We start from the raw sequence: 13,293 nt of genomic DNA, 5'->3' as shown, positions 1-13,293 counted from the left end.
AATACAAGGGGTCTGAATACTTTCCGAATGCACTGTACATATGAGGAGAAAGCTGAAGTCTCTACCTATGCATTGATGTAAATATATTCCCTGTCTGATTCCAAATTCATCCACTAGATAGCATTAGGAGATCACAAGACGTCTCTTGGCCAGTTGCGTCTGGTTTGGGTAGAATGGCTGAACGGACTTTCAAGCCTGACGTCTTAAAATGACCCTAGAAATCATGGCTTTCAAGTTATCAAGTTTTTTAAATAAGACACGGACAGGTGAGGAAATTTCTACCTTCTTTTCCCATTCACTTTTCCTATTGTAAACGAGTGGGATAGATCAACGGCCCATGTGGAGGAAGCATACAAGGTCATGTGGATGGAGAAGGAAATGCATTGCTTTACAATGACCTTCAGGGTGTACCCTTTCCATGCATATTACATGTTTGCACTTTTGATGACTTGACCTACAATGCATACTTTATGAATATGACAATTGCGCATGATTTATGGCCTTTATGGGGGGCGGTGGGGGGGGGGTATTCTTATGACATTGTCAGCAGTAAGATTTGAGTTCGATTTACAAACAGACAAGGGCTGTAGCTTTCAAATTATATGTCACTTTGTATTTACTAACCCCCCTCCAACAAAACAACCTCTCAGAGTTGAACAGGTTAATGATAATTGATTTTGTTTATTTTAGTCCATATTAGTACATTGGTACATTTCACTGCGTGAAGTCAATAACGCCTGAGAAGGTTTGCAAACTTTTTGCATCTTTGTACAGATACAGGCAATGTGCAATGTCAAAATATCATGGCCAAATGAACTGAAATCAACTAAATTACCTGGTTTGAAGTTACTTAAAGGTGATTTGGCCAAATATTTATTACATTGCACATTTGCCACCATCTGTCCCATTGATTTTTGGTTCGTGGTGGCTTAAATTAGCTGGATTAGTAGTGGTTGTTTAAAAAACTATAAACCTTGGATTACAGTCTCTAGACTACTGTCAGGGTAAGGAATCATCAAACTCTAAGGTCTACAATACCAAACTTATCTAAGCAACACCATTATAGGGAAGTTATTTCACGACTTGTAGAAAGATAGGGCAATGTTGATATCAATCTTCCTGAGCTCAGGGATGTTGCATGTTGACACTCCTGTACATTGAGTTAGCTTTGTTTCTACAGTACATTGGACAGATCAGATACCTGATAAACATGTCAAAGTAATATCACTGTTTTTTGCAATCAATACTGAAATAATAGCACCATTTTTGGAATCAGCAGCACACTTGTACAGTAACACAGCTTGGTTACCATCTGAGGCATTACGTTTAGAGGGAACAATGAGAAAAGCCCATAGCTGGAGCTCCATGAAGCACTGTCCCACTGTCTACCAGCAGTGATTCATATTTGGCTCCAACCTCACTTCCAACAGGGCCACAGCAGTCTCTTGACAGTGAAGCTGTAGCCACACAAACTATGCTAACAGCTTCATGAGTGGGTGAGTGGTGACTAAGAGTAGCTGCACTTTCACACACACACACACAGGCAGGGCGCGCGCACTCACCCACCCACGCACATACACACGCACCCGCACACACACACGCACGCACCCACACACACTGCTACCCATTGTCAGTCAATAACTTACTTTTTCGACGTCTGCTTTAGTCACATTGATGTCAGCATCAATCTTGTCAAAGTACTGCTGGGCTTTGTCCGCCTCCTTGCAGTCTCTCTCAAATCTCCGTTTACTCTGAGGAGAGGCAATTCACATGTCAAGTGGGAATGGTTCAGTCGCGTATCGTTCATTTCTTCAATTACTCAAACCTACTCGTCAGGAGGACACTTACGGATTCTAGTTGTTTCCAAGAATTCTCAATGTGTTGCTGAGCTCTGCGGCCATCATGGAAATGCTGAGTAAAAAAAACCCATAATAAAATAAGTTGAAACACTTAAAACAGTAGTAGAATCATTTCTGGTTTGAACGCAGAGCAATTTACTATCAATTTACTATCAGTCAAGAGACTTCTACATCTCTTACGACAGCTCTTACGATACTCCTTATGATTAATGAAAAAGATAGACAAAACACACAATATTGTACTATATCACTGTAGACCCCCCAGCCTAGCTAAACCTGCCTTAGATAGCTCCTTTGTCCCTCCCCCCATACACTCAGAGACCGACTCAATTGATGCCTCTAGAGATACTATCTCTTTCATTGTTACCCAACGCTTAGGTTTACCTCCACTTTACTCATATCCTTCCATATCCTTGTCTGTACATAATGCCCTGAATCTTTTCTATTACACCCGGAAATCTGCCCCCTTTATTCTATGTACCCAACGCACTAGAAGACCAGTTCTTAAAGCCTTTAGCCGTATCCTTATTCTAGTCCTCCTCTGTTCCTCTGGTGATGTAGAGGCTAACCCAGGCCCTGCAGCCCTCAGTATCACTCCTACTCCCCAGGCGCTATCATTTGATGACTTCTGTAATCGCAAAAGTCTTGGTTTCTTGCACATAAATATCAGAAGTCTACTTCCTAAGTTTGAGTTATTCACTGCGTTAGCACACTCTGCCAACCCTGATGTTCTAGCAGTGTCTGAATCCTGGCTCAGGAAGGCCACCAAAAATTCTGAAATTTCCATCCCCAACTATAACATTTTCCGTCTAGATAGAACTGCCAAAGGGGGGTGGAGTTGCAATCTACTGTAGAGATAGCCTGCAGAGCTCCATCATACTATCCAGGTCTGTGCCCAAACAGTTTCTTTACAAAATCCACCTTTCCAGAAATAAGTCTCTCACTGTTGCCGCTTGCTACAGACCCCCCTCAGCCCCCAGCTGTGCCCTGGACACCATATGTGAATTGATTGCCCCCATTTATCCTCAGAGTTTGTACTGCTTGGTGACCTAAATTGGGATATGCTTAATACCCCAGCCATCCTACAATCCAAGCTAGATGCCCTCAACCTCACGCAAATTATCAACGAACCTACCAGGTACAACCCTAAATCCGTAAACATGGGTACCCTCATAGATATCATCCTGACTAACATACCCTCTAAATACACCTCAGCTGTCTTCAACCAGGATCTCAGCGATCACTGCCTTATTGCCTGCGTCCGTAACGGGTCCGCGGTCAAACGACCACCCCTCATCACTGTCAAACGCTCCCTAAAACACTTTAGCGAGGAGGCCTTCCTAATTGACCTGGCCCAGGTATCCTGGATGGATATAGATCTCATTCCGTCAGTAGAGGATGCCTGGTTGTTCCTTAAAAGTAATTTCCTCTCAATCTTAAATAAACATGCCCCATTCAAAAATACAGAACTAAGAACCGATATAGCCCCTGGTTCTCCTCAGACTTGACTGCCCTTGACCAGCACAAAAACATCCTGTGGCGTACAGCATTAGCATCAAATAGCCCCGCGATATGCAACTTTTCAGGGAAGTTAGGAACCAATATACACAAGCAGTCAGGAAAGCAAAGGCTAACTTTTTCAAACAGAAATTTGCATCCTGTAGCACTAACTCCAAAAAGTGTTGGGACACTGTAAAGTCCATGGAGAATAAGAGCACTTCCTCCCAGCTGCCCACTGCACTGAGGCTAGGAAACACTATCACCACCGATAAATCTACAATAATCGAGAATTTCAACAAGCATTTTGCTACAGCTGGCCATGCTTTCCATCTGGCTACCACTAACCCGGCCACCAACTCTGCACCCTCTGCTGCAACTTGCCCATGCCCCCCCGCTTCTCCTTCACACAAATTCAGACAGCTGATGTTTTGAAAGCGCTGCAAAATCTGGACCCCTACAAATCAGCTGGGCTAGACAATCTGGACCCTTTCTTTCTAAAACTAGCCGCCGAAATTGTCGCAACCCCTATTACTAGTCTGTTCAACCTCTCTTTCATAACGTCTGAGATCCCCAGAGATTGGAAAGCTGCCGCGGTCATCCCCCTCTTCAAAGGGGGTGACACTCTAGATCCAAACTGCTACAGACCTATATCCATCCTGCCCTGCCTTTCGAAAGTATTCAAAGCCAAGTTAACAAACAGATCATCGACCATTTCGAATACCACCGTAACTTCTCCGCTATGCAATCCGGTTTCCGAGCTGGTCACGGGTGCACTTCAGCCACGCTCAAGGTCCTAAACGATATTATAACCGCGATTGATAATAGACAGTACTGTGCAGCCGTCTTCATCGACCTGGCCAAGGCTTTCGACTCTGTCAACCACCGCATTCTTATTGGCAGACTAAATAGCCTTGGTTTCTCAAATGACTGCCTCGCCTGGTTCACCAACTACTTCTCAGATAGAGTTCAGTGTGTCAAATCGGAGGGCCTGTTGTCTGGACCTATGGCAGTCTCTATGGGGGTGCCACAGGGTTCAATTCTTGGGCCGACACTTTTCTCCGTGTATATCAATGATGTCGCTCTTGCTGCTGGTGACTCTCAGATCCACCTCTACGCAGACGACACCATTTTGTATACATCTGGCCCTTCATTGGACACTGTGTTAACAAACCTCCAAACGAGCTTCAATGCCATACAACAATCCTTCAGTAGCCTTCAACTGCTCTTAAACACTAGTAAAACTAAATGCATGCTTTTCAATCGAACGCTGCTAGCACCCGCCCACCCGACTAGAATCACCACTCTGACGGGTCTGACCTAGAGTATGTGGACAACTACAAATACCTAGGTGTCTGGTTAGACTGTAAACTCAACTTCCAGACTCACATAAAGAATCTCCAATCCAAAGTTAAATCTATAAATCGGCTTCCTATTTCGCAACAAAGCCTCCTTCACTCATGCTGCCAAACATGCCCTCGTAAAACTGACTATCCTACCGATCCTTGACTTCAGCGATGTCATTTACAAAATAGCCTCCAACACTCTACTCAGCAAATTGGATGTAGTCTATCACAGTGCCATCCGTTTTGTCTCCAAAGCCCCATACACTACCCACCACTGTGACCTGTACGCTCTTGTTGGCTGGTCCTCACTACATGTTCGTCGTCAAACCCACTGGCTCCAGGCCATCTATAAATCACTGCTAGGCAAATCCCCGCCTTATCTTAGCTCATTGGTCACCATAGCAGCACCCACCCGTAGTCTGCGCTCCAGCAGGTATATCTCTCTGGTCATTCCCAAAGCCAACACCTCCTTTGGCCGCCATTCCTTCCAGTTCTCTGCTGCCAATGACTGGAACGAATTGCAAAAATCTCTGAAGCTGGAGACTCTTATCTCCCTCAATAACTTTAAGCATCAGTTGTCAGAGCACCTTACCGATCACTGCACCTGTACACAGCCCATCTGAAATTAGCCCACCCAACTACCTCATCCCTATATTGTTATTTATTTTGCTCTTTTGCACCCCAGTATCTCTATTTGCACATAATCTCTTGCACATCTAGCATTCCAGTGTTAATACTATTGTAATTATTCTGCACTATAGCCCATTTATTGCCTTACCTCCATAACTTGCTACATTTGCACACACTGTATATATATTTTCTGTTGTATTTCTGACTTCATGTTTTTTTTTTACCCCATATGTAACTCTGTGTTGTTTTTATTGCACTACTTTGCTTTATCTTGGCCAGGTCGCAGTTGTAAATGAGAACCTGTTCTCAACTGGCTTACCTGGTTAAATAAAGGTGAAAAAAAATAAAAATAAAATATCCCTAACAAAAAGGCATAAAATCTGCTCCTTAGCCTTTGCATGGAAGCAAAACTACTGAGCCAAAACTAAACTGACTTATGTGACTTGCTGATGTGCATATTTGTTACAGGAGGAGGTCGCAGTTCCGGAGCGACCCACTAGGTGTCAACCTCCGACAACCTTAGGCACCTCCTCACTCACAGTCGGGACTAATCATCATCCTATTGGTGTCACCTGTGTCTATCGGTTCACCTGTGTATTTATGCCCTCACTTCCCTGTGTTGCCTTGCTCAGTTTTCTCTGCTAGTTTCTCTATGTCCAGCAGTACTACTCAGTGTCTGATCGGAGATCTATGTACAGGTACTTGAGAAGTATTCTCCCTGTTTCGTTATTTGTTTCAGTCTTAGGTAGTATTTGGTATTTTGGCTGTCAGACGGTTTTTGGAGACATTTGCTACGCCTTTCTTTTATTGTGATAAGTCCGTTATTTGGTATTTTGGCTTCGGGATCACCAGTAAAGATCCTTGTTTCACCATCTCTGCCTACTGCCTACTGTATATCCTGCACCGCACCTGGGTCACACCTCACCCCAACCCTTACACATATTCTTGACTGAGTCAATGCTGCTCACAGCGTATAAAACAACTTTAAAGGGCATTCACAGATGAAGACCCAAAGGCGCTTCTGCTTTTGTTGTAAGTTTAATTTAAATTATTGGAGCAGTAAATGTTATTGTGTTCATGTGGTGTACAAAGCTTATGTTCAATGCCTGGTTGCAGGACCTCATTTAACTTACACCATGTTCTGGTTGGGAATTTAATGAATGAAAAAGCATACATCGGAGTGAGCTATCGATCAAAGCTACCTTTACTACAGGTTAGAAAATAAAAACCATCCAACAAAAATGGCAGTCCAGAAAAAAAAAAGTTTTATTAAACTAATAAGTATTAACTCTTCTCGCTCTGAGCTGAGCCATTGTCAAAGACATGCTGTCAGACAAAAGGCCACAACCAAAGCCTTACAAAACTGTGTGTGGGGGGGAGAAGAAAAGAGCTGCTATACATTCCACCCCTCCCCCCATTATATTAGTTCCAGCCACCAGCTCCAGACAGAGGCCTGGTCCACTTATGAGTAGCACCATATTGGAGGCTACTATGGATGGGTGGGGGGAGTAGGGCCAACCTGTTCCCAATACATTGACCTGGATACTTGACCCAGTTCCATCCCTGGGATGTATTGGATGTGGCGGTATACAATTATGAGCAACATCATGACAGATTCTCAGCTTGATCCCTGGCTGTGTGGTACAAAGCAATGAAAATCACCAATGACATAATTGCATCTGCTCCAGCAATTGCATTTGCTGATTAGATTTTTGGGAGTGGGGATAAAATTTTTGGAAGCATCGAGCCGCCACTGGTTGACCAGGGATTGGCTGGTTTGGCTCAGATCATGTGATATCAATAATCTCTGGATAGTCTAGCCGCAAAATGGTTGAGCTGCCAATGAGCATGATCTGGGAGAGTAGAATTCACATCTAAGTGAGCGATGCACAGGAAAGGGGATGTTTTACCGATTTCCTCTCTGCTTTCAGCTCCTGGATGTAGCGCGTCAGCTCACAGATGATGTGAGTGGTGAGATTCTCAGCGATGACCTCGTGTTGTCCCGCATAATCGTTCAGTTCATTCAGGGTCATCAGGAAGGCCCGACAGGACATGTACCTGGTAACAAGACGAGACGTGACCACAAAACGTGTTTAAAAACACTCACTTATTTCATATTTAATTACTCTAATCACAACCGCTTTATTCCTATGCATCCTGAGAAATATTAATGTAATACTGTTACTGACGATCGTCAGCACATTACATTATCTGAGAGGAATGTTTGCGTCATATTTATTACCATAAGAAATAATTAATAGGTACTAGAGAATATAACCGTTAATATTGAAATTATATAATTTACTGGCCACTTCGACAGTGTCTTTAAACGATAGGACATACTTAGAATTAGATTTTTGTGATTTCGTGACTAAGACGGGAAATAAGACATGGATAAAGCCCTCATCTGGCACAACCTCCTTCAAAGGCTTCCTCCCTTGCCTTAAGAAACGTCTCTAATTTTCTCTCAAAAGGTCACTCTGTTCATGTGTCTTGGAACTGTCCAACTGTTTTGCACATATGATGAAGGGTAACACCTTGACGAAAAGACAATCCTTGTGGAAATAACCTTGGCTTTAGCTACACAGTGTTCTCCGGGCAGATATGGAGTGTTTCGCTGGAAGCCATGAAAGTGCAGCCTTGTTAATCTGAAACAGCTATTTTTACCCACTAACAGCCGGTAATGAGTGGAGATGGAAATCAGCTAATGAATAACATGACAGTACAATCATCACAAAAATAATAGCCACATTCATGTACACGGTCAACCTGATATCGTGAACATTAATCCTTGATGCATTTCACTCACTTGTATTCTTCTTCCTCTCTTGAGTTTTTCTTGGGCTGATATTTTTTAGAGAGGTTTCTGTTAGGGAATGGGAACAACGTTCAGTACAGGCGTGGAAAACATACAGTACACTGTAAATCAGGGACTGCGGAGAGATACAGAAGGAGACATGTAAACACAAATATTGTATGTTTGTGTACTCATGGGAAAGGGACGCCCAGTGACAGGATGTCAAAAGCACAAGCTGACTGACGGATTATCCTCTGTGTACCTCTGCATCTGGACCTCATATGTACCCATCTCTAAAAACAACAGAGTGATTGGACAAGAAAGAGCAGCATCTGAGGGGCAGTGTCAGGAAGTCATCCCTTAGCTTTATTGTAAATCTCAGGATGATTAATCCAACTGGAGTTAGAGCCTACGCTTACTATGAAAGCACAACTGTATGTGCAAGATTAATCTTGAAATATCATCATACTATCTGTACAATGACGCTTACGGTTCAAAATAAAAAATAAAAAATATTAAATTTGTAATTATGCATCCTCTGAGTGGACTATCATAAGCAGAAACAGAGGCTACCATAATGACACAGCGGTAAAAAAATCCAGAATACATTTCTCCCCCTCTGACTGGTAGCCTCCACTGGTAGCCTCCACTCCCTGTGCTCTGAGCCACACCATCTATTCGGATGTGTTGCTAGGCAGATTGCCTCTTTTCGTCCACTTGCAGCCACATGACAAATCTGGATCCTGACACATGGCGCAAATCCCATACACCCAGATTCATGTTAACACTTTGAAAATAAAATGACTAACAAGCTGTCTGTTTTCTCTGGTTTTTTAAGGACCTGCTTGTCTTTTGGGGCTTTTTGCCTAATTTTGAAGGCTTAATTCCTACATTCAGTGTCCAATCCGTGCTCTTCATATTCTGGTGTGTTTAGTCTAAGGTTGCCTTAATCAATATACCACATCAACTATAGTATCAACTAACATATGTAGAGAAACAAATCTATTATGGTTAGTGATGAAAAATCACAATTTAACAAAACACTTCATATGCAACTTAAAATGGTGCCACTATTAATGATACTGGCTGGAGAACATAACACACCCAATGAATAATCTAGTTCAGAGCTGACCGCAGCACTATTGCTGAGGCAGAAAACCTCTTGATATGATCTCCAGAAAAAAGGTTGATGTTGGGTGATTATGCATGCAGGAATTTGCTGCTGTGTATTCCTTGGTGAGTGCACGGCAGACAGCGATGCAACTCATCCACTGTCCCCGGGGACTGCTCTGTCAGAGACTATCACTGTCTGGCAAGTACTCCCATATTATACAGTGGGAAGCTCCCAAGACCATTGGAGGGAAACAAATGTGGGTCATTGCTGTGGATAACCTAGTAACCATGGTAATGCATTGCCTACCCGGCTTACACTTCCGGTTGCACGTAGTTAAAGGCCTGTATGTATCTGTATTCATCTATCTCACTTAGTTGCTACTTCCTACATAAACTACCACCTTTGGGTAGGCCTGGCTGAAATTCATACATTTTATTTTTACCTTTGTTTAACCCGGGGTTATTGAGAAGGCATTCTCTTTTAATTACAACAACCACCTGAACAAGATGGTGTAGTGATACACTAGAGTGACAGCTGACACATGTACCACTGGACCCTCTAGCCTTGGTGTATGCATGTCTGAAATGTATATGAAAATGTGGATACCAGAGATCATTTTGTCACTTGTGAGCATCATCTCATTACATTTTAGTCATTTAGCAGACGCTCTTATCCAGAGCGACTTACAGTTAGTGAGTGCATACATTATTTTTTTCATACTGGCCCCCCATGGGAATCGAACCCACAACCCTGGCATTGCAAACGCCATCCCTGCCGGCCAAACCCTCCCCTACCTTGGACGACGCTGGGCCAATTGTGCGCCGCCCCATGTCTCCCGGTCGCGGCCGGCTACGACAGAGCCTGGATTCGAACCAGGATCTCTAGTGGCACAGTTAGCACTGCGATGCAGTGCCTTAGACCACTGCGCCACTCGGGAGGTTGACATGGCATGCATTGCACTTGATCGTGGCATGACTTGGATGACATTGGTGATGCAGGCTCTGTAGTATTTATCAAAGTTACTGAAATCAACAAAACATACCAAAACATATGTTTTATTAGTACTGTAGGCTACTCATACTGCAACGCCTTCGCCATGAGAGACAGACAATAGCAAAATGGGAAGTGAAGAGGGGAATGTTTTCCCAGCCTTACCTGATTTGCTTTGCATAGCTGATTTCAATTTCAGATCTCTCTTTGACAAACTTTGTATACTTCTCCACAAACTCAATGCCCCAGTGGGTGTGCTTTTCCAAGTTGTCAAACTGGTCCTATAAGAAAAGAGATTGAGAATAAAATAAGAATAAATTATCAAAACAAAGCAATATTCCCAAGTAGACCAGGTTACACCGCCTCTGATTTGTGTATTTTCTTCCTAAAGAACATTCATTTATTTTGCAGGCATGAGGCAATGTTCATGAACATTTTACAGAAATTAGCTATTATGGTTAAATGAGAGGGATAGACTGTCTACAACAGTCTTTGTTGCAACAGTAGGTCTTTGTTGCAACAGTAGGCTAACTCTGCTGTTTTTTTAATTAACCTCCGACTCGCTATGCATCAATACTTTAAAAAATGTACATTTTAAACCATTACCATGTACCTATGTTTTTCTTCTGTTGTTGCGTACCTTTCTTTGTTTGCTGAAATCCACACGTTTTAATAAAACGTTAATCAAATACAACCACCTACTGTTTCCTTGTTAGGATTCAATTGGCACATGCACATTCCTGCTGAGTTGTGTCAAAGTCGCGTCAATTCAAATCTGGTATCAGGAACAAAAGAGGTCAACACGACTTCTAAGGTATACTAGTTATTTTAATTAATGCAAAAACCTTCAATGGTAAATATGATGTTTCGTATATACGGGCTCTCTGATATGCCTCGCAGGACATTCCAGACAACTAACACATTGCTCCAGAAACAATACCCAAATACTAGACAGAGGAAGTTTCCCACTTCTCTGCTGGCCAATTAGAGTAAAGACTTGAGTGGTTTAAACTTTCTCAGCCAATCCGTTGATGCAGGGGGTTGGTCTCATCTCTTCGGCGCCATTTGTTACACACATAATCCAGGCACAAGATTATCATAACAACCTGTCATAGTGAGAAGAGCCAGCTCCCTTAGACATCATTCCCATGTCAAAGGAAGACTCATAGATCACAATAAACCATTATAGTCTTGTATTTGAAGACACAATCCTTATCTTCTCTTCACATCAATCACAGCCTTGCCAGGTGTCACAGCCTACATTAGCCCAGTCAAGAATGCATTATTTCTAAATTAGTCATCCCATTAGTTTAGGAGAATAATAAATCCCTAATAGTTGCCATCTTTGACCAACAGCCATGAGGTGTTTTATTCACGTTTTATTTAAAAGTATGGATTTCAGCAAACAAAGAAAGGCACGCAACAACAGAGGACAAACATAGGTACATGAAAAGGGTTTAAGAATGTACATTTGTTAAGTATCGACGCATAGGGACTTGTAGGAGTCAAGAGGTTCATTTCAAAAACTCTAGTCAGTGCTCAACTCCATGGAGGAGTTGAGGTACCTGGCAAACTCTGCTGCTTCTTTACATTCTGCTGCTGTACAGCTACTACTGTACATTGTATGTAGGCCCACAACATAAGCTACAGGAGGCAAATTGGGAACATAATAAGACTATTGACATTCAGTTGGTGCGGTGGAATAGTATATGCTGTGAACTCAAATGAACATATGTGGTTACTTTTGAATCTCTGCAATGCATAGGCTATTTGTGCACACCTGTAGGCATAAAATAAAAACAATCCTCTTCAACTATAGGCCTTTTTTCCATTTCCAAACAAAAACTCATTCCATAACGTTACAAATATTTAAGGCGTTATTTTAGACGTCACCTCCCTGATATTTGCAATAGGCCCTTCTATGAGCGACAAAACGTGGTGTATGAGGATCCGTTCAACCTGCTGGCCCTGTTATTCATTGTCCTAGCTTTAATAGCTATTTCAGCTATAAGGTGAAATAAGGCAGACAACGCGGGGAAACGCATTCCCAAATGCGTAGCCTACAATACCGCTCTCTGGGGCAATGTTTCAAATTAAACGTTACTAGAGTCGCTATGTAGCTGTAGCATTTACTGTATGTGCACAGTATGGACCCCATTTGCAATGGCTTAGTGATTGTAATAGGCTAATAGGGTAGGATATTGAAAACAACTAGCCTATTGCTTCTAACGTAGGCTGTATGGCGGGATAGATCTTGAGGTTAAAAACAAAAGTAGGCTATATTAATTCGTGACTGTAAAATCTGATGCTGTATCCAACCGTGTAGCCTAACAGTCGATCCAGTATAGAATCCGCCACCATACCTCCGATAATAAAGGCTGCATGCATGCGCAGAAAAGCATCATGGCAGCAGTAGCTTTAAGCTCGCTACCTTGTTGCAAGACAATGACATCCACATGTCGTTTGTATCGGAACAGATCAAAGGTTGTCCATCAAATTAAAGCAATGGTTAAAACAGGTTTCATTCACGAATATATTTGCGCCGTTATCACTCGGTCGTGCTTTCGCGGTTCTACTTACCCACAGCTCCGTCCCCCATCTACAACTCATCGTTTCAGTGCAATTTCTTCCAAATTATCCACGATTTCTATGCATGCGTCCAATGATATTATTCAGGCCTATATCTGAGTACAAACGTATGTCATAAGATCCCCCAAGGTTTGTGTAGCTTTTCACCGACGCATTCAGTCATAACAAACGTTGTTTTGCCCACAGATATTAGGTTGATTGCTGCTCCTACATGTGGGGCATCACCCGCCTAGCCCGATGACAGCACGCGCGCTGTCACTGAGGAATCTTTGCTAGAGCCCCTGCTCACCGGTAGAGTCTAGAGCGCTTTTTGTGATGGACAGTGAAAGGATAGGCTTTGTGATACTCAAAACTGTGGATATTTGTTTGCACAGTACATTTAAACGTGAAACTATTAAGGGTTCAATTCCAGTAAGGCACTCCAAAAGTTGCAGCTTTGTAAATTGTAGACGATATAACTAAATACAGTAG

General features: G+C 42.6%; 1 protein-coding gene across 1 annotated transcript in view; it reads right to left on the bottom strand.

The window, feature by feature from the left end:
- The window catches only part of LOC121551289 (formin-binding protein 1-like), a 31,003-nt gene extending 17,915 nt beyond the window's left edge, over nucleotides 1-13,088 (bottom strand). Inside the window, exons 1-6 of the mRNA XM_041863861.2 lie at nucleotides 12,814-13,088; nucleotides 10,399-10,514; nucleotides 8,142-8,198; nucleotides 7,243-7,390; nucleotides 1,849-1,911; nucleotides 1,647-1,751 (exon numbers count right to left, since the gene is read on the bottom strand). Coding sequence (XP_041719795.2) covers nucleotides 1,647-1,751; nucleotides 1,849-1,911; nucleotides 7,243-7,390; nucleotides 8,142-8,198; nucleotides 10,399-10,514; nucleotides 12,814-12,843 — 519 coding nt within the window. The 5' untranslated portion in view covers nucleotides 12,844-13,088. The remainder of the gene's footprint in view (nucleotides 1-1,646; nucleotides 1,752-1,848; nucleotides 1,912-7,242; nucleotides 7,391-8,141; nucleotides 8,199-10,398; nucleotides 10,515-12,813) is intronic.
- Between the last annotated feature and the right edge of the window lie 205 nt (nucleotides 13,089-13,293).

This window comes from Coregonus clupeaformis, chromosome 18 (genome assembly GCF_020615455.1).
Source record: "Coregonus clupeaformis isolate EN_2021a chromosome 18, ASM2061545v1, whole genome shotgun sequence".
Lineage (NCBI taxonomy): Eukaryota > Metazoa > Chordata > Actinopteri > Salmoniformes > Salmonidae > Coregonus > Coregonus clupeaformis.
This window is presented reverse-complemented; position numbering and strand designations above follow the sequence as displayed.